This window comes from Aythya fuligula, chromosome 2 (assembly GCF_009819795.1).
Source record: "Aythya fuligula isolate bAytFul2 chromosome 2, bAytFul2.pri, whole genome shotgun sequence".
In the NCBI taxonomy this organism is placed as follows: Eukaryota; Metazoa; Chordata; class Aves; order Anseriformes; family Anatidae; genus Aythya; species Aythya fuligula.
The window spans coordinates 11,632,194-11,653,443 of NC_045560.1; the positions used below are offsets into that span (position 1 = coordinate 11,632,194).

At 40.8% G+C, this 21,250-nt stretch overlaps 1 protein-coding gene across 1 annotated transcript in view; it reads right to left on the reverse strand.

Moving 5' to 3' along the window:
• Positions 1-13,463, reverse strand: part of ADARB2 (adenosine deaminase RNA specific B2 (inactive)) — a 116,850-nt gene extending 103,387 nt beyond the window's left edge. The window contains exons 1-2 of the mRNA XM_032183399.1: positions 13,361-13,463; positions 5,376-5,462 (exon numbers count right to left, since the gene is read on the reverse strand). Of these exons, the coding sequence (XP_032039290.1) occupies positions 5,376-5,462; positions 13,361-13,463 (190 nt within the window). The remainder of the gene's footprint in view (positions 1-5,375; positions 5,463-13,360) is intronic.
• Positions 13,464-21,250: the final 7,787 nt, after the last annotated feature.

Here is a 21,250-nt window from a genome sequence, read left to right on the forward strand (position 1 = left end):
AACACAAGATTGCTACCAATGCATGTTCCACAATACAGGTAGGATTTAATTTTTATTTTCTTGTGTTCTGCATTTTAATGTCTAGCCCTTGTTTGACCTGCTTACCTAGAGCATGTTTTTGCTGTTCATCTACATTACATTAACTGCAGAGGTTAAAAGAACTGACCTCCATAATTCCTGGCATACTTGAAAGTGAAAAATTTTAAATCAGAAGCAGTAGGTATGAACCTGGGAGACAGAGCCACGATACTTTTGTCCAAGGTCAGCTACTACATCAAAAGTGATGTAGGGCAGCTTTCCTTTTGCAGGCAAGATGACATTTTCATACACATATTGAATCCATGACAGAGCTTCGGGAACTCTTCTGCTGGGGATTTCTAGGTTTATATTATTGACTTTAGAATAATAAACTTGTAGATAACAACAGAAATCATTCCTTCCTCTCTTAGATGCAAGCACACAGACATATATTTTAAAATCTTCATGAAAGAAGTCATTATGTAAGTCTACTTAAGGGAAACCAGCTCTGATCTCTCTGTTGCAGCTGTAGCCCTCCTCACCAGCTCACAGGGCTCAGGCTGCTTAAAACGATATTGCTAGGATTTACTGGTGTGTAACACCACTCTGTGAAGGAAAACATTGCCTATGCACAAAAAGTACAGTATTTTGCTGAGTTGGACTGGAGACTGAATATTTTTGAAAGGTGTTTGCCATTGCCTGTGGCTGTTCCAGCCACAAGTTGGCAGTTTGTCCACCATAGTCAGATACTGAAAATGAGCTACTGAGGGTGCACGGACAACTACTTTTGTCTAGATGCCAGTATTTAGAAACAATGCCCACCCCTGGCCTCTGATTTATATGCCATATCAAATCTGGGATATATACATGTATCCTATTTTCCACACTGTCCATGCTACTGGTAATATGTAAGATAAGGGGAGCAGGAAGGGAAGGAGGAGAGGTCATTTTTGAATAAATAAAATGAAGATACTCTACTTTGATCACATTATTGTCTGAAATAACTATGAAATCCATGCATCTCTAGTAAAACTCTCACCAATTAGGGAAATTATTCAAATAGCCTGACTTAGATGATGCTCACACTCTGATATCCTATGTCCAAGTTGGCAAACGAGCATGTGCAGCAAAAAACATGGGCAGCTCCAAGCAGAAATGGATTTAAGTACACGCATGAATCTGGACCAGACTAGAGCTTAGCTTTAAGCACAGGAGAGATCGGAAAGGGGGTAATAGATACAGTTTTCAACATGAAACCAGGGGGTTTGGTTCTCTTATGTCAGCTGGTGTGAGATAGCTTTTCTTGCTGGAGGAGGGTGTTCCCTGCATTCTGGGAACCATGGTCCTTGCTACATCTCAACTGTGCAATCTGAGAAGGGACTTGACCAAAAGGCTCATAACCAAACATACTTCTAAACACTGAATCATGGGCGGGGACTCATCCCACATGATTTTTGCTGTTTCTGAGATCCTTATGTTGGGGACCATCATCATCAGGTCTTTCTGCTGGCACTGAGAAGAGTTCTGTGCTTTCAGAAGGGAGCTGCACCACTTCTGTGCATTTGGCACCATTGCACAATGACAGACACAGGAATCATATGCTCCTGTAGACCCCAGATTGTGAGTATTTGTGTCTAGTGATGGTCTGCCTTGATGTTGTAGCATAGTGTGGATGGAATGATTAAAGATCAGGGACAGGCGGAGGTCTGTAGCATCATGAAAGGCAAGCAAGCAGTGAACAGGGAATGATTATTCACTGTTTTGTACAATCTGAGCCCTAGAGACAGCAGACTTGAAACAACAAAAGGGTGAACTTCTTGACAACACACAAAATCACTGAACTCCTGCTCCTTACTGTTGTTGAGATCAAAAGCATCAGTGGGCTCTGGAGAGGACTAGACAGGTCTGTTGGTGTATAAGAAATAGGATGAGTCAGGTGCAAACTCCAGCTGAGTAAATTCCTTGCTGGGTACTAGAAAGATATACTGAAGGGAGGATCACCCTTTAAATGTCCTTTTTCTCAGTGCATCACTAACAGCAAATGTTGAAGACAGTGTACACAGCTAAACATCCTATTTCTAATCCCATATGACAGTTCTTACACTTTTAGGTATATCTGACCTCTGGGAATGAATAGGGTGATCCTTTTCTCTCATGGTCAGGGTAAAGTCTTCACTGGAGAGTGATTATTAGCCTACCCCAAATGCCATTCCAAAGGTACCTAGGGCCTTCAGTATCTTTTTCCAGCAGTAGTTTATGGATCATAAACCACATTAGTACTGTCTATATGTTAATAACCACCAGTTTAAAATGCACTTGCAGTTAACCTGCCATGGCTCCATTTCTAAAGAAAACCTAAAGGAAAGTGAAAGAGAATTTGAATCAATTTCATCTGTTGGGACTCTGCCTACTGATACAGCACGGTCTGGGCAGGGTGCTCTCACAGGATGCTCAGTTAGCAGCTGGGGTTGATTGGACACGTTGTCGGTGCTGTGATGATGTTATGTTTATTTTGGTGTGGTGAATTCTTTTTCTTTTTCTTTTTCTTTTTCTTTTTCTTTTTCTTTTTCTTTTTCTTTTTCTTTTTCTTTTTCTTTTTCTTTTTCTTTTTCTTTTTCTTTTTCTTTTTCTTTTTCTTTTTCTTTTTCTTTTTCTTTTTCTTTTTCTTTTTCTTTTTCTTTTGTTTTCGTTTTCGTTTTCTTTTTCGTTTTCTTTTTCGTTTTCTTTCTTTTTCATTTAAGTGAAGTTTGTGAAGGTTGTTGTGATAATTGTAAAGTAAGAGTATACTGTGAGTAATCTTAAATATGCTTTTAACAGAGGCAAGGGGTGGAAAGGATGTCCCCCTGCAGCCCATGGAGTACCACGGTGGAGCAGAGTTCCACGCTGCAGCCCGTGGAGGAGACCACAGTGGAGCAGGTGGCCCTGCACCGACGGAGGCTGCCGCCTGTGGAAGACCCCTGCCGGAGCAGATTCCGGGCCAGACCTGTAGCCCGTGGAGAGGAGACCACGCAGGAGCAGGTGACCTGGCAGGAGCTGCTGCCCGTAGGGGAGCCAGGTTGGAGCAGTTTTCTCCTGAGGGATGGACCCTGTGGTACGGACCCATATCTGGAGCAGTTCTGGAAGAGCTGCTGCCTGTGGGAAGCCCATGCTGGGCTTCATCAGGGACTGATGAACAGATCTCTCCTTTCAGATCTCTCCTGTGCCTTGATGAACATCAGTTCATCAAGGACTGCATCCCGTGGGTGGGACCCCACAGCACAGGGGACGAGAGTGACCGAGAAGGAGCAGCAGAGAAGAAGTGCTGTAGACTGACCATAACCCCTATTCCCCCGTTCCCCTGTGCCGCTCAGGGGGAGGAGGTGGAAGAGGGTGGATGGGGGGGGGAAGGTGCTTTTGGTTTCTTTCCTTTGTTTCTCACTTCTCTAGCTTGTTAGTAATGAGCAATAAATCTTGCTATCTTCTTATGCTGAATCTGTTTTGCCCATTACAATAATTATTGCGTGATTTTCTCGTCCGTATTTCAACCCTTGAGCCCTTTTCACGTATTTTCTCCCCATTCCTTTTTGAGGAGGGGGAGTGAGAGAGTGGCTGTGGTGGAGCTCGGCTGCCCACTCGAGCAGAACCACAACACAGGGATAACTCAACCACTGCTCTACCTTCCTAGCATTCTCCTAGACGTCTGTTAAACTGTTAACACAATAGAAGGTTCTGCTTATTCAGAGCAAATCACTGAAGCTCTTTACAATGCCTAGTTAGTACACAGGTACCTGTGTGCTATAGGAATTAGTGGGATCTGTGCCATTATACTAGAAGTGAACAGTGAGGTATGGATGATTGCAAAGTAGTTCATCTTTGTCTTTTTTTTTTTTTTTTTTTGAAAGGTTCCTAATAGTAGCACTTAAAATGTGTTGTATACATGAAGAAGGAAGTTGCTGTCATTATCACTGAAGTGAGTGTTTGACCCAAGAGAGGATTAGGCACAGTGTTCCTGAAAACTAAAATTTGCTATTTTTTTTCCAGAAAATGTAGCTTACCCTGTCCATGTGAGCTATTTTAAAGCCAGCACAGGCTTAGCTTTACAGCAGCAATAAGAAAATGGTGTTACAGTGTTTGGCTTGTACAAACTTCCTACATTACCTAAAAATAACTAAGTGGCACTTTTGGGAAGCATTACGCAGGAGGTGCCTGCACAAGCTCATCATGTGCATAATATGTTTCCTGTGTGCACTCCTCATATCTCTTCCTGAAAATGTAGCCTCCCTGGGACCAATCTGAAGGATTTTCAGGATTTTTTCACCTTTGCTGAGATATGTAAAAACCTGCCAGTCCCCCTGCAGCAGTACAGTGTGATGTCCATTTGATCCTCAGCAGCAGAAAGTAGAGGGCTGTGCTCAAAAGCTATTACCCTTGTGCTGCATCATGATCAAACCACAGCAGATTAGCAACAATGGGGGAAAAAACATTCCTCCCACCCACTGCCTCTAATAGGGCAACATATCAGTGTGTGTCTGGCTGGGAAAGAAACCCATCTGGTAGGTGATACTAAAACTCAAAGAGTTGCTCATTTAGTTCAGAAAACTTCCCACCTTTTTTTTTTTTTTTTTTTTTTTTTTTTTTTATGATTTGAGATATGTTACTGTAAGCAGGGCTGGATAACACATGCCAATTGCTTCTGGGTGATAAATGGGAGGGCTTGCTGAGGGCTATTCAGCCCTAGGGAGATACTCCTGAGCTGGTGGGTGTTTTGAAGACTTCACATCTCCTTCCAACCAAGCAGCACTCCCATCCAGCTCCACAGCCACAGCACGAGGAGTATCAGTGCCTTTCTTGGAGTGCAAGTGCTCAAGACAATCCTGTGGCTAGTTTGGGGGTTACACCTAGTTCATTTAAGCCTGGTTAAATCCCTTCTCAACTGAATTTAAAAGTATAAACTGGGGAGAACTTTCAGTATCAAAAGTGTTCTGACCCTTAGAGACTGTGAGAAAAGCAAGCAAACAAAATAAGGTAAGAAGCAGGAAAGGAAAAGGAGCTTCACAGTCCTGTGACTCTAAATGTAAACATTTCCTTCTGTAATAATTTTTCCCTTTGTATTTGTTTCACAACACTTATAAATCCCATTTGCCAGGCCTGCATAGGGAAAAGTGGGAAGACGAGTTGAGGTTAACCCCTCCTTTCCTGGATATCGGAGAACATGTTTAAACTTGGTACCTGGGAACTTTGCATTCTGCATGAGGACTGGGCCCGGGGCCTGCCAGTGTTTGCAAGCCCACCTCCTTTCCACAATTGCCCCTACACTACAGAGCTTGTATTGTTGAACTTTGTTATTCATCTGTTTGTAAAGAAAAGAGACTGCTTACTTAAATTGTCTTCATCCTCCATGGTGCTTGTGCCAGGACTCAGATACTTGAAGGGTGCTATAAAGGTTGACAGTATGCTTAATTTTTCTAGAAGAAAACAGAATAAAAAATACATATAAAATCAGTATTTTGTCAGTACACCCTGACAAAATACAGATCTACTCTACACTTCTTCTCAGGTGAAAACATTTTGGCAAGTCCTTTCCCTTTTTGCTTTTCCCAGCTCCACATCTCCACCAAAATCCACAGAACTGAATCACATTTGTTACAGCTGGCACATGCAAATCCCAAATGCATGTCCCTCCTGATTTCTGTGTCTAAGCAGTGCTTCTGGCTGTGCATCACAGCAGTGGTGCCCAAGCACTGCCCTCCAGCCTGGACCTGGTGTGAAGGCCAAATAAGAACTGATACTGATTGATACTAGCTCAAAATTTAGCTCTTTTTTAAAGATATACTTATATATATAAGGAAAAGTTGCTGATAGCACAAACTCTAGAAACAGAAATATTGAAGATAAATGTTTTGTTTAGATTGTTAGCTCATTGGTTTAGTTCATTTAATTTGTTTAGTCTGAATTCCTTCTGGAAAGCTACAGATGCTTTGCTGGGGACCTACATGAACATAGTGGCTACTTCAGGGAGTGGAGGCAAGAGAAACACACTTTATAAAGGTGATTCATAGATCTGAAGGACTTATTTGCTTTCCTAAAATACCTATCTGCTTATAAAGCCTTAGTGAGGTGGAATGGCTCTGAATCATGCACATTGTGAACAGTGCTGGGCTTTCATCTTGTGGCAAAAACATAAAAAACAATCTAAGCATGTCTTCTTTCAGGTAGCACAGGACAAATGATTTGTGCGGGCACTCTATTGGTGAGAAAGTACTTCTCTGAATTTCCTTGAATTACCTGGCTAATAAATGTACTTTTCTCAGGTAGCCACTGGTCTGGAAGGCATTCTGTCTGAAGAGCTCTTAATCTTTTTCTATTTCAGCAGCACATCTGTTAGCTTTTCAGCTTGGTTATTCCTACATTTGCAATTAATCCTTGCTCTTGTTAAAGACTGTTATCAGAATCCATCAAAAAATGACTGCAGATGTTTGCCTTTAGCTAGGTAACATTACTGCTCAACTCTATTACGAGGAAGCACAGTAAAAGCTGACTGTTCTTTGTTAAGTAAATACAATAAGAAGAATAAAAGACTGCCTGAAGAAAACCTTTTTCTGTCCAGAAACCTTTCAGCCCAGACTAATATATAATTAGAGCACAAATTAGCCTCCTTGAATTGCAGTTTCATTAAGGGATTGTAGTGATGTCATAAACCGAAAGAATGAAGCTATTTATGAATGCTTCAGCTAAAAGATTTTCCTAAGTGAATACTTTGACACTTCTTGCTAAGGCATAGCTCCCTGAGAAATGCAGCATCTCTGTGAGATGCTGTCTCAGTGTAAGGGAGGCTGTTGGGTTGTGATCAGGATAAAGGCTGTTATTTTCTCCAGACTTTTTCAGCTAGTTTCTTTTAGGAAAGTGAGAAGAACAGAGACTTTTGGGACCTATTCCAAATGCTACATTGGGTAAGGGGAGTGCTTCAGATAGACTTAGGACCAGAGTGGTCCTTGACTTCAGCACCAGCAAAGGCCCTTTGAGGTTGTTAATACCTACCCCAGTCACCAACTGGAAAACAAAACCATATAGTTTTATTCCATATTATTACTGGATATTCTATGAGTCGTCTTTCACCCCAACACATTCTGTGCATGCAGTAGGCCGGATTTACAAAACGACTTTGAATTTTATCAAATTATTTTCCTTTTTGCCTTGGGTGGCCCTTTAGCCACCTTAAGGTTTTGTTGTTACTGTTTCCCACTTGTACCTGAAGACCTTGCTCGTGCTTTCACTTTGTGTGGCAGAGAGCCATGATGGCCTGTAAAATTTACTGCACTCTTAGATCAGCAATGGATGCGTTCATGTCAACCAAGCTCATGCAGGCCCTAAAAACAGGATACCCTTCAATCAATATGGACAATAAAAATCAGAATTTAATATTTCTGTTCATTGGTGGAACAATGGAAGATTTAGTGTATGTCTAGAAGGGGGAGGAGGGCATTTTTTTTGAGTGTGTGATGCAAGAAAAGAGGAACTGCAGTATGCACATAGCAGAGGTGAATTATGGAGCCTATGGAGGAGGGGAAGATAGATGGCAGGATAATTAAATGTAGGTGTTTACAGTGAAGTAATCTGGCTGGGTATATATCTTCAGCTATGACTGTGCACTTCCATCTTTTGCACGTTATTGCCTATTAACATATAGGCACCATAGGATGCTACTTCAGCCTTATTGTCAATGGTGAAATTCAGTGTTATTTTTGTTTACTATTTTGGAATATGATTAGGTAAATTCTGTATTCACCCTTTACAGTCCTTGTATATTTTAATGTCCATCATAATTAGTCTTATCTCTGACAGTTTGATGAAATCTTATGAATAAAAATAAGGGATATGTCTGGATATGAAAAAGCAACACAATTTCTTAGAGAAATACTTTTAAAGTCTCCTTTTCTTTCTTTCTTTCTTTTTTTTTTTTTTTTCCTTCTTTTTCTTACTCTCTTCCCTTCCTTTATTTTTATTTTTTTTTTTTCCCCAAAAAGAAGCAACAACAGGAGGCCCCAGATTAGAGCTGCTATTTTTTCTTTTTAATTGTAAATGTTCTCTGTATTTGTCTAAGGAAGTTGTTTTCCAAGGCTAGGAAAGAGGGCCTAGGAGAAGAAAACAAGACATTTTGAAAACTTTTCTCCAGAAAGGTGGAATATATAACCCTACATTTATGAGAACCTGTAAGAGGAGCTATTATTGCTTGTATTACAGTTGTACCAAAAGCCTCCAATGACAAGAAGGAGCTATTTCATGAAAGCCACAAAGGAAGTTGTATTTACAATGGAAATTGTGAGACAAAGAGCAGTTGGTAGTGGGATTTATTTCTAGTTACAGTGGAATGCTAACACCGGAGAATAACATCTTATTTTGTAGCATATTCACTATAAAAACTTCCTTCCGATTGATGACACCTGAAACTCTACTCCAGTACCTTAAACACAAAAATCACCACTTCTACACATGAGAAAAACATTATAGGAAGAAACATTGTTCTTCTCTGTTTTGGGACAGAAAAATATTTGAATTCAAACTTCTTCAGTATATATTTTCCAACAACAGCAAATAGTTAAAAATAATTGTGAGCATTGTGTTTACAGTAGCCATATAAATCATGCAAACAAAATAAAAAAAAAAAAAAAAAAAGAAAGAAAAAGAAAAAGACAATGGCCAAGATATTTTTGTGTATGAAAAACAGAAAATAATTCAGTCCAAATGTTTCAGCAAAGCTTAGCATATCGAGCAGACAAATTTCCACTAAAATCTGCTCTTTTTGTAAAGTTGCTCTTGCCCTGTGGATGCAGGCAGGTCGCAGGTCTTGTAAATGCACTTTTATTGTGGAGACAAGAATACACATATACAGCTATAAATAGCTTTTGTGCCCTTCATACCTATCAGTATTTAAAGGGCATCAGACAATACAGCTTGATCATCACACGCACTGAGGTTCTTTCACTCTCAATCACCTGAATAAAAGCAATGGGAATGGCAGGAGTTCAACACTTTTAAAAATCAGTCCTTATACGTGTTGGACAACTTGTTTAGCTTTAAGAAGAGCAGACTGAGTGGGGTCATAACAACAGTCTTCCAAGACATAAAAAGCTGCTGTACAGAAGAAAGAAGCAAACAGCATTCCATGTGCATTAACACAACTAGAAGTAATGGACTTAAATTGCACCATGGAAAATTCACTTTAAACATTAAAAAACCCTTCCTAACAGTAAGGATAGTGCAGCACTGGAATAGATAGTTTAGTAGGGAGGCTGAGGAGCTGTTACTGCAGAAGGGTTGTAGGAAGATGGTTGGCATCTGCTGGGTGTTTTACCTTTCTTTGGCTCAAATCATTACAGTCTCTCCTATCCCTCTAGTCCCCATTCGAAAGACTTGTCCTGGCTTTGATATCACACAGTAAATTTTAGCCCAAACTTGGAAAAATGAGAAGTATTTGTTAATATTAGCTAATCTCTGAGCAGAAGTGTGTGGCATGCTCTTTTGCTTGGCAGCTAATGAGCACTATTAATAACATTTTTTAAATTTTTTTTTTAAACACAACTTCTGAACACAAGAAGGATTAGACAGATGGCTACCAGTGGTTTGCCAGATCAGCATTAGCAATGTTTTACTAAATTAGTTTCATTCTCATATTTTAATTGATTACCATAAGCTACTTTACTTGTCAGAGGTTTCTTTAACAGAATTATTTTAAAAACAAAATGCAGACATTATAAACCAGTCTTAAATAATTCACTTGGTTTGCATGGAGTGTGAAATTGCTCAGGACAGGTCAGTTCTGATGCAATAATACAAAACTTACTGAAAAAAAAACTAATTTGATTTCTCTAAAGCAGTATTTGCAGCTGTTCAAATAGTTGCATTTTTAAAGCCACATTAGGCTGGCTTTATTTTGAAAGGGAGGGACATGGGGAGGGAAGAGATCTTGCACATCAGGAAATGATTTTCTACCTTCCTTCTGATATCCTACTCAGTTCAGGCTTGGGCTGACAGTGATTGACAGGAAGAGGGGATTCCTTACACAAAAGAAAAATAGGGCAAATTTGCAGGGAAAATAACAATGTCTTTAAACCACGGAACTTACTGAGAGAGGCTCACAGCCTCCTAAACGATGGCCTGTACAGCCACTATGCTGCATAATTTAGTTTAAGCAGCCGGTTTCCAGATAGGGATTTACTTGCTTGGTTTAGAATCAGTGTGTACAGACTAATTTGAGAAACAGGCATTGAGTCATGAGTTCCTGAATGTGCATAGCTGTAGCAGCATTGCCCAAGTGCTTTTGGCTGCACTGACAAGTGGGAAGCCTCTGTGTGATGTGAATGACCACAGTGATGCCAGCGTGGCTGGGAAGATCATCTCAGTCCATCCCCTCTAGCTGAAGTGGTGAAGTTTTAAGTGTGGATGCTCTGAATACTTTCAGATGGTTCATGTATCTGCACAGCCATGGCAGCAGCCTTGGCCTGTCTGTGTCAACACTGGCATGGCTGTGTTCCTGGTGCAGGAGTTCCAGTTTAGTACCTTACACTGGAAGAATTCAAGCCTGCATATATTTGCAAGTGGCTAGTAACACATGACAACTCCTCTTTGGTTTGCTTTTTGTTGTCTGTGTTCTGCACAGGGAGGTCTGAAGATGAGGCCTGTCTGGCATCATGTGCCCTCCTTGAGAGCCATCAGTTAATGCAGCTAGAGCAGCAGGTCCAACTGAGCAGCCCAAGGGTTAAAAAACAAAACAAAACACAAACCTGTGTTCTGGAGGATAGAAAAGGGTTAAAAAGTGTGGGACTGTTTCCATCTGCAGAAATGGTGCTTGGCATCCCTGAGAGTGTGGCCTCTGAGGTGGACAGTTACTAACGATCTGCTTTCTATAATTGGTTTTCAATCCAAGGCATTTGTGATGATATCCCACGCTGGCCCACATGGGAACAGCAAGGAAAGCTTTTATTGGAGGTAGCAGAGGAATATGTTGAGAGAAATATCTTCTGGTTGAATAAGATTTTTGCCTGGAACATTTTTCATAAGTGTGGAGACAAGGGAATATTCAGATTAAGGAATCTAGGTTTTCAAAAGAAATAAATTTTAAAAAAGAAAAAAATAAAAGAAAAAAGTATTCAGCATTACTCTTTGTTATCTGCTTCAGCAGGGACCTGAAATGAAGATGTGAAACATCAGAACACATTTTTTTTCAGGACAAGGGGACAGGGAACACTGGGATAGTCAGTGCTTCAGTGGAAGGCTTTTGGCTGCACAAGGCAGGCTGAGGTTTGAGTCAGAAGCTGTAGGTACAAACCCAGAGAGATTGATGCTTCCTCTGAAACAGGGCAACAAGCTGTCCAACATAATGCAGGAGCCACACAGACCTCAAAAAAAAACCTCGAAGGTGTTTTTACTTGCCTCACCTGGAAGACTCCACCAAGAGAAGGAGCCTGCTCTAAATGGATCTACTTACTCCCTTTATCATTTATTTATCTGGTTGTTTGGGCAGGGAATATGTCTCTGCTCTATCACTATTTGAAATGGGGTCCTCGTCCAAGACAAGAGCTCTGAAATGCCAGTATATTAAATAACAGGATCACGTTATGGCATACTGCAGAGACCACTGAGTGTGAAGCACCAGTGGGCTCAGGGGACTGGTAACAGGACTAATACTTCTATCTCTGTGCTCCCTATTTAGGCTGTTAATTGATCCAGAATTGCTGTTCTTGGAAAGCTTTTGGGAAGCTCCATGAAATGCTTTGCTGGTGGTGATCCAGCCCCTAACATGCAGCAGCCAGTTCATCTCCTGTGCCCTGACCACTTTGCACCCAGCATCCCAGCAGGGCCTCCACACGTGCCCATTTCCTTGAAGGACAAAATAACTTCCAGTTTATCACTTAGGAAGCAGAAAGGACCATCCACAAAGCCATGCACGTGAGTTGTACAAACTTATAAAATACAGCTTGAGGTAGAGGACATACGCTCTGGGATGTGTTGATCACATCATGGGCCTTAGCCAATACTTGCAGCATTTAGGGTGTTATTTCTTTGCACAGTAGGCTGCCCTGCAGCTCTCCTCTCCTGCTTTCCCAGGATGAAGGTGGTAGGCTTTAGCTCAATTTCACCATATGAATGTAAATAGGCATTTGAGTAGACAAATCTCTGGCTGTATTTTAGTGCTCCATAAAAGCCCCCTCCCAGCTCCTTTGCAGTGGAAGACCATTTACAGAATGAAGCACGTTATGTTGTGAAATATTAGTTTCTTATTACTTCCAGTAAAGAGCATAGTAAGTAAAAACACAAGGTGGTTGATGGATTTTATATAAGAAAGACAATACGTATGTGTGTTGTTCTCTATTAGATTCCACAGAAATCAATCTGAAATCTAGTTCAGCCTAGTAAAATTAGATCTAAAACTGTTTAATTTTGTTTCAAGAGTGTTTTTCTCTCCTGATGCTTTGCTTGAGGATACACAGAGATAAAAACTCTTGAGTTATTATCAGTTTATGTGCATCTCCATCTGCCTGTGGAGGGTACTATATTATGTATTTTCTAAGTGATCTGGCTCTGGCTTGGAAATAGCAGTTTAAAAGTCACATCTTCACAAGCTTCTTATGCTATTTGAACGTTCATTTTGGAAATATTTTTATTTTGTATTCTATAACCCAAATCTCTTTTTTTTTGGATGTCATCACTTTAGGAAAGAGAAGTACAAGAGAGGATGATTATCTAAAGCTACTAGTGCTCAGCTCTCTGCTGAAGTCTTGCAATGGAGAGCATAAAAATGACCAGTAGACTTATCAGGCATCTCATAAATCTGCATAATTGACACTACCCATGACTTCGGGTAGCATGCCAACTACATATCAAACAATATTATCAAAGGGCATCTGTCTACATATTTGAAGCAAACTGAAGGGCTTCCTCAGTCATGTGGGAAACTAGTCTGGCTAGAATTAAGGTGAATGAGCTTATTTCTCATTAGCCTGTGTCTACATGCAAGTTTGCATTACCTAAGGAGCCTGAGCTAAACTTGGACAGAAAACTATATGAAGCTCAGTTACCCACCATTAATTTATATATTAACTGAATTATGACCATGTGAAACAGGGATGTCTATGCCAAAGTAAGAGCACCAAAGTTAGCAGAGGTGTTTAAAAAGACACTGGGAAGCAGTGGATGAAAGTGATGCTGCTCTGTATGGAGGTGTGCTTGGTGGGGTTGTGATGTGGGGAGGTGAAGCAGCTGCCCATGAAGGCATCGCTCCAGAGCGTGCCTTGGGGCTGTGCCTGCAGAACAGCATGGGGGTGCAAAGCACAGAGATGCACTATCCGACTTTGAAAGGTTTTACCATCTTCTGAATCCAGCAGAAGGATGCCCGAAGTCTTAGGTGGGGTTGAGCTGTTAAAGCCAAATTTCAGTTCTCCAAAGTCTAGGTCTCCAGGTTCAGCCATCACCTGCTGTAGGAGTGGTTTAAAACTGTAGGAAGGATTGACCTCACTTTACCTTCTGAGAGGAGACATCAGCATTAACTTGTACACATAAATGCCTGCTGAGATAGGTACAATAAAACCCTCTCAGAATGTGTGCATTGATTTTACTGTGAAACCGGGCTACTGATTCTGACTAAAAGACTAACTTGTAGGTGCCCAAAATTAGGAGAGATGATTTCTACCCTTCCTTGGTCATCTACCTTGCCAGGAACACTTGATCTATCTTGTGGTGGGTGTTATCATGGCCTGTGGCTGCACCACAAGGTGCAGAGGCAGATGTCCCAGTACCCCCAGCAGCTCAGCCCCAGCAAGAAGGCTGTGTTGCTGGCAAGTTTTCTTAATACTTTTTCCTTGATCTTCGTATTGGTTTGGGCAACCAACTGGGTCACATGTTACTGAATGAAGGATAGGGAGTTCTTTATGCTCACAGGGCTCATGCTGAGGGCACTCAAAGAATGAAAAATGTTAGGAGTTATCTTACATGGGATAAAAATCACAGAATCACAGAATATCCTGAGTTGAAAGAAACCCACAAGGATCATCAAGTCCAACTCCTGACTCCACACAGCACCAACCAAAATCAGACCAAATCAAGCAATAAGAAAATGTTTATATAGGTGCAGTGTAGATGAGGTATTTCTTTTACCCTTTACAGGATGATTGTTTCACTGTGTTGTGTGTGGATCACCCAACATTGCATCAAGATGTGCCTCACCTCAACAAAAACTGCTCTACCAGTTCCTCTAAACTATTAATCTGCAATGTGTAGTGATGCCTACAAATGCACATACAGCTAGATATAGCTGTTTGTCTCCCCTCCATAACCCATGAAGAGACAAACTGGCCATGGCCCAGCCTAGTGCAGACATTGCCAGTGAGGCTGTCAGCTCTCCTGCTCAAGCTGTACCCAACTCTTTCCCAAGCTCAATACCTGCTTAAACATCAGGAAATAAATGACCAGCATCAGAAAGTTCTACTCAGCAATTGGTGATTAAAGACTTTGTTTAACCTGCTCTCTTCATCTATTGTAAGACAGCCAGCTGTGGTCTTTGTCTCTTGTACATCTGTAATAACATATATTTAACCTGAATCCTGCCCTGATTTATCCTAATATGAAGCAGTCCTCTGCTAATCATTCTGTTCGTGGGCAGAATGTTAAAGGTACCACTGTTATAATTTAGGAATGCATTTACTGAAAATGTGTACATATTGAGAGCAAACAATTCACTCCAGGTGCTACAAGAGGGCTGAGCTTTAAAGGGTTTCCTCAGACAAGATATGTCTGCTAATTGAGTCAGTTATTTAAGCATTTAGGCACTTAAATTCACATTTGATTCCATGGGAGCTGAGACAGCTAGTAGGAGTTAGGGGCTGCCCTGGGGCTGTCCCTGGTGTTGCTGGTATTACAGTGCCATTTGCTACAACACAGCTTCTCCATTTTCACCTTTTAAGGCATGAGTCTTTAATATTCATTAAACTTTCCATCACAGCTTGAACAGAGTCTGAAAGTTTCAGGTTCATCATTGCTACTTGGTTAGTATTTTCTTTTTGCTGTTTTTAGTTTTTATTCAATCATAGCACAAGTGGCTTCGAATCTGCCCTTCAATTAAAAGCAGCAACAAAGGAAAAGTTGGCTAAAGCTTTACAAAGAAGGCTAAGTTCTCAGAGTGATGCAAAGGAAACTTGACACCTGACTCCCATCAACAATAATAATGGGGGCTATGCATCTAACTCTTTCTGCATTGTGCTGACATTGTACCCTTGAATGTTAGTACAGTCCAATAATTCTCCAAAGATGAGGCAGCTTATTTTCTCTGCCATTGCTGCTTTGTTGGCATTTTTATGGCATTCCCAGAAGTACTACCTGTCAGAGTTAGTACTTCCAAGGATGGCATTGCTTTGGGGTGATTGAGGATTGATGTAATTAAAGAGAAGGCAGTCTACTGTTTGCCTGTGGGTGTTTTATATCAAGCGTTTCACTGCACAGCTACGATTGATGATTTAAATGATGACAAAGTTGGACGGCTCTGTATGTACAACAACGATTTGAGCCAGGAGTTCAGGGATGTGAGAGGCTTGTGTTTTAAGCTAAGAGAATTCTGAGAATGCTGCAGAAAAGGAGCTTTCTAGGAAAGCTGCAGCCTTCTTATAAGCAATTTAATATCGTCACTGAAAATGTCCCAGAATCTAGTCACAGAAACGGACCAGTCCTAGTCACAGCTAGGGACAAAAAGACTGTTATTTGGGAATTATATGGAAAGGAAAAGGGGAAAAAAAAAAAAAAAAGAGTATACAATATTACATCATTGAATAAATCCATTGGGTGCATTGTGTTGAGTTCTTGTTTTCTTTAGGGGGATTATCCAAATAAATCTCCTCATACTTTTGTATATATCAACATCTGGAGCAGTAGGCCTTATTTATAATCAATGAAGACTTAGTTAATATATCCTATGACATTAAAGTACATTAATTTCATCCTAAAGTATGCTCTGTGACTTAAACATGTTAAAAAACATGTGAAATATTAGACTTATGATTATCCCAACATTTACTCCTTAATAAACTGGTGAAGTGGTAAAAGCCCATAAGAAAACTGCTCTTTAACAGTGCAGATAGAGTTTGATAAGGATGGTCTGGGAGCATAAAACAGCTCTTTGTGTAGAAAGAAGAAGCTTATTCTTCTCTTCCCTGCTGTAATGTCCATAAACTCCAATTACATTTATAACTTTGCATTAAGTTAAATATGTTATTTTACACAAGCACTTAGAAAGTCTACTAAATATCCAATAATAGTTTGCTTTATTCCCTTGTTAGCAGCTGCCATGGTGGCAGGACTCGCACAGGAACGAAAGTGATTTAGTGCATTGATTTGCAGTTGGCACAGCCCTTCATTCTCAAACAGAACTGATTAGCTTAGCAGGAAAGTGCCATTTACTTTTTATCGCGTTTCTCCTCTGCTCATCTCCCTTCAGTGACTGCCAAGAGGAACAGCAGAGCTGTAACCTCCTGATCAGGTTGCTTACTTTCTTCAGCTCTAAATTCTGCAGTTCTGAGGACGATTTTGTCTGGATGGTGCTGCAGCATCAATACAATATGCCAGGGTTACTGCTTTGATAAGCTGAAAACGGGTCCCAGCGAGCTCTTTTGGACTATTTCAACACAAAATTAACCCTGACTACGACATCCCTGTATGTGACAAAAAATCTTGTCTAAACCATGATTTTAGGTTTCTTTTTTTCCACCATTTACTTGGAAAGCTAATAGGACACTGAGGCATAATGTCTAGCTGGGAAGATTTCTCCTGAGTATGTCACTTTTGCCTGGTGGACTGACCCTAGGGCTTGCCTTTTAATACACAACATTTGGAGGCCTATGTATACACTTCTGCCCCTCTGATCTTCTGTGTATTGAAGCTGCTGGGGAAGCTCTTGATTCACCAGTTAAAAGTAAAGATTTTCCGCTGCACAGAATGACTAGCAGCTGCAGTAAAAACAGTGGGAGTCATTGAATTAGCAATTATTTTCCCTTGAAGACCAATTCACGACAGAAGTTCAGTTTGCTTTGGATAAGACTCCATAATTTCACGGGTCAGATCCTCAGCTGGAGTGAATCTGTGTGGCTTTATTGAAGTCCACAAGCATACATGGAGCCATATCAGCTGAGGTAAGTAGAATAACACTGACTCAAACCAGTTAAGGATCCAATCCCATAAATTTATCAGGACAATTCAGTCTTGATAATTCTTCACAATTTTGATGCAACCTGATCAAAAAATGCCACGATGTCAAAACTTCTCAGGGGTTTTAGATATTTCCAAGTCTGTCTTTGTTGAGAAATAAGAAGAAAAAATAGGAGTGGGTGGGAGGCTGAAAACCATGGTTCAGAGTTATTTCTGGAAACAAAGATGAAGAGGGGAGAGAGAATTTCCTTCCTACTTTTAGCTGAAATTCCCTCTTAATAATATTAATCCTTTTGGACTCCTTACAGTTAACAGAGATGAAGAGGCTAATCCCTGACTCTTCTACACTGGAGCCTCCATTAGTTCTACTAAATAGCTAGTGCAGCACCAGAGAGAACGAAGTACAGACACATTTACCTCCCCTTCTCCTTTGATCTCAGCAAGAGATTATAAAACAGCTCCCATGCTCTGTTCTTTCATTGTAAAATGCAAAAGCAATCTGAAACCTTCTTCCCTCTGGCACAGGAAATCCTGGTGAGGAGAAGGCCCCTTTGCTAGAAAATGTATAGCTCACACACTTCAAATGTATCTAACTCCATTAGTCATGTGAATTCAGTATCCTTTTTTTCCTCTTACAAGCCATCTTCCCTCTTTCCATAACAACAAAGAAAATCCTCTTTTCTGGTAAAGCAGGATTTTTTTGAACTGAAGTGATTCAAAAGACCAGAGTACCTGACGTAGCTAATGAGCTCCTTACAAACTAGGGATAGGGTAACATGATGGCTACAGCCCTCTCCTAAACCACCAGAAAATAAAAGCTACCTCTACAGAAATTAAACTGCCACAGAATTGGGTACACTCACAGTCAGCAGCACCTTACTCTTTTGGTCCTGTACCTCTTTTGCTCTGCCACTGGTGGCAAACTTTAATAACCATGACATTAATTTTATGATAAGATGTATTGTACTTTAAACTTCATTGATAACAAAGGAAATCTTGGGTGACTGGCTCAGATACAGAGGTATACATTTAGTCAGATAAAACCAACTCTATGTGTTTGCTCATCTGCAGACCTCTTCACACTTCATGAAAAGTCCTCCTTAGCCTACATCTAGGTCTTCTCATCCTGTGGAAACTCAGGCACAATGTGACAGAGGAAGGAAGAGTACTAGCACCAGAATATAGGTATAGCATGGTGTCAAAAGATAACTGAGATTTATACCTGTAAACAGACAGCGTAGAAATCTAGGCACGAGGTTCTGGCTTCCAAAGTGGAATATGTGACCCTGCATCAGAACCTAGGAGACACACTTAGCTCTGAGAGCATCAAACACCTCGGAAAGGGACACACAGGAGACGGACTTCTTAACAAGGATTTGATCAAAGTAGACAGTAATGAACACTGAAGATTAGAGTATGACCTAAATCCTTTCCCTCTTCGGGGCTTGTGGAGTTCACTTAGTTACTAGGAGGGAGCTCTTCTGTTTGGGATTTCCTCCTGGGGGCTGATGTCCAGGCCCTGTCTTTCAAAACAAGAGAAAATAGGAGCAGGGATCATGCCAGTTAAAAGACGGTGTACTTGAGGGATGAAAATGGAGAGACTTTAACCAGTGTGACAGGGTTACTGCATTTATCCAGGGCAGGGCTGTGGTGGGGCTGGGAGACCAGCACTTCTAGGGCAGGGCCTGCCTGCCTGCCTGGAGGGGGATGAAATCAGGGCTGGGCAGGGCCAGGGAGGCCCCTCCGTGCCCTCAATCCTGACAATAAGCAGACTTTTAACACAGTCTGTCTGCCTGCACAGACAGCTACTCTTCTGTGTATAATTTAATGCCCCTCTCTCTACATTTTAACCTTTAAATTAGACCAGTGAGTTTTTCAATGCAGGCAAAATAATAATGAACGCTTAACAAAGAGTAATCCTGCTCTTCCATGCTGCCAATTATGGCAGGTACTAATCCATCTAAAATACCAGTCCTTGTGGTAATCATATGCTTAATGGCCATGCTTGCCATGGCCTTGCTTGGCTTCCAGGCCTGTTGATTAAAATATGCCAGGTTCTTACACTCAGAAAAGACACTGTGAACCATCACCGTATGACTTTTCCCATGCTGAATTTCCTACTCCTTGTACCAGAGTGTGTGTACCCCTCATAAGTGTCAAGCACAGCCCCACTGCTGATGGATGACAACAGTACCCTGCAGCCTGACATCCTGCACCCAGAGTCTCTTAAATAGTTCCTACTGGTCACTTCACTTTGTGCAGGTGGCTTTTTTGTCATGACACCAAATGCTAGGTATTACAGCAAAATAATTCTTTAAACCCCCCAGTTATTCACTGCAAGAATCAGGCTATGCGCTGATTTGTTCAGTTTTGAAGTATTCTTGATCATATCTTGAATGCTGGTCATGGCAATGTATTTGGAGTTATGGGGGTCACATCTCGAGTGCCATGGCTAAAGACCAAGACACTGGAACTATATTTATTAACTTTTCCTAGCCATTTGATTGCCCAGGACCATTCATAGCATCCAGGATCATTTGTGCTAAGAAAATTGAAACACCTTGGCCTTGGCTGAGCCTCAGGGGATGGATTTGCTTCATATTTGTTAACAAAAGAGAGAATGAGAGGGAGAGGGAGAAGGAGAAGGTAGCAATTTGTCTCCAGAAGTAGCCACACAGTAAATCTCCAGTGAACAGAGTTTTAGGAAAGAAAGTCCATCAAGCTGTGTTCAGCTATTCTGCTTCCAGACTTTATAGATGGTTTTCATGATAAATACAATTGTCTAATGCTGATGATTTATATGCAAACAATTCCATTATTCATTTCCTCAGCTCTGAGTGACAAAATTTTCAAGCTGTAATGTGACCTTTGCCACTTCCACAAATGACTTGCTAACAAAAAATGAACTTGTTCAATTCAAAAGGAAATAGAGAACAACAAAGCTATATCTTCTCCCTAAAGGGACAAGAACATAAAGTCATGCTCCATGTGGCCCTGGCACTGTAAGGTGATTCAGGTTGTAGACTGAAGTCTGTGCCATCGATACGTGTAAAGCTTGAGATCTGTCTAGCTCGTGTCTACTGCTGAGAGAGTGATTTGTACACAGTAATTTGCTCAGTGGTTTTAAGCTTTTTTCCTGTTTGCATCAGACTTTGATTTTTCCAGATATATTTGTCTGTAGCATTTGTTCAAACGCACTTTGTAAACATATTTCAGCCTATGCAAACTATTTGTTTTGACTGTTCACTACTCATGCTGTGTAACCAGCCACCTAAGGCAAACTGCAGCTTTCCAGTGCTTTCGCAGATGACTGATCCCTGAAGTCCCTTGAACTGTTTTGCAAATCTCCACTGTAATCTGTCTCCAGTCACCCAATAAAGTTACCAAAAGCTATTTCTCAGTCACATAACAGGGGTCACTATCTGTTGACTCTAACAGATATGCTTAGTGTCTTGACAGAAATGAAAAATAACAATGGAGTGCATTTGCACATGCACAAAATAAGTTGTAAAAGGAACATTTTCATGATTCTTCTTAATCCAGATATTTAAAATGTAAGACTCATTCCCCAAAATCTCTGTAAAATCTAATAAAAATACAAATACTAGCTTGCAGAACTCGTTGTAGAAAATAAGTACAGTAAAGCTTCTTTTCTAATACAAAAGCATTATTTTAAACTATCTTTGCTTGGCATCACCTATCTCTAATCAGGCTGCTGATTAAGAGATCTGGAGGCCTGGACCACCCCAGTTTGAATCCATGGGTAAGGGATTCAGTAAGAATTACGGATGAATCCATGGGAATGGATTCATAAGTACATAGGTGTGTATGTCAGTATGCTATGCTTTTCACAACGGAAAAAGAGATGAGATTTCTGCTGATGATGAATGGCATTGGACCTTCTTTCCTACTGAATAAAAACAGATGGCCTCTAAAGACCAAACTGTAACAAATCCTTTGACTGCCCCAGAGTCTTCCTTCTGGCCAGACTGATGCTTAGCACAGCAAAGGCTGAGGCTAGGTGAGGTAAACCTTGCCCTGACTGACCTGACTTGTAACGACTTCC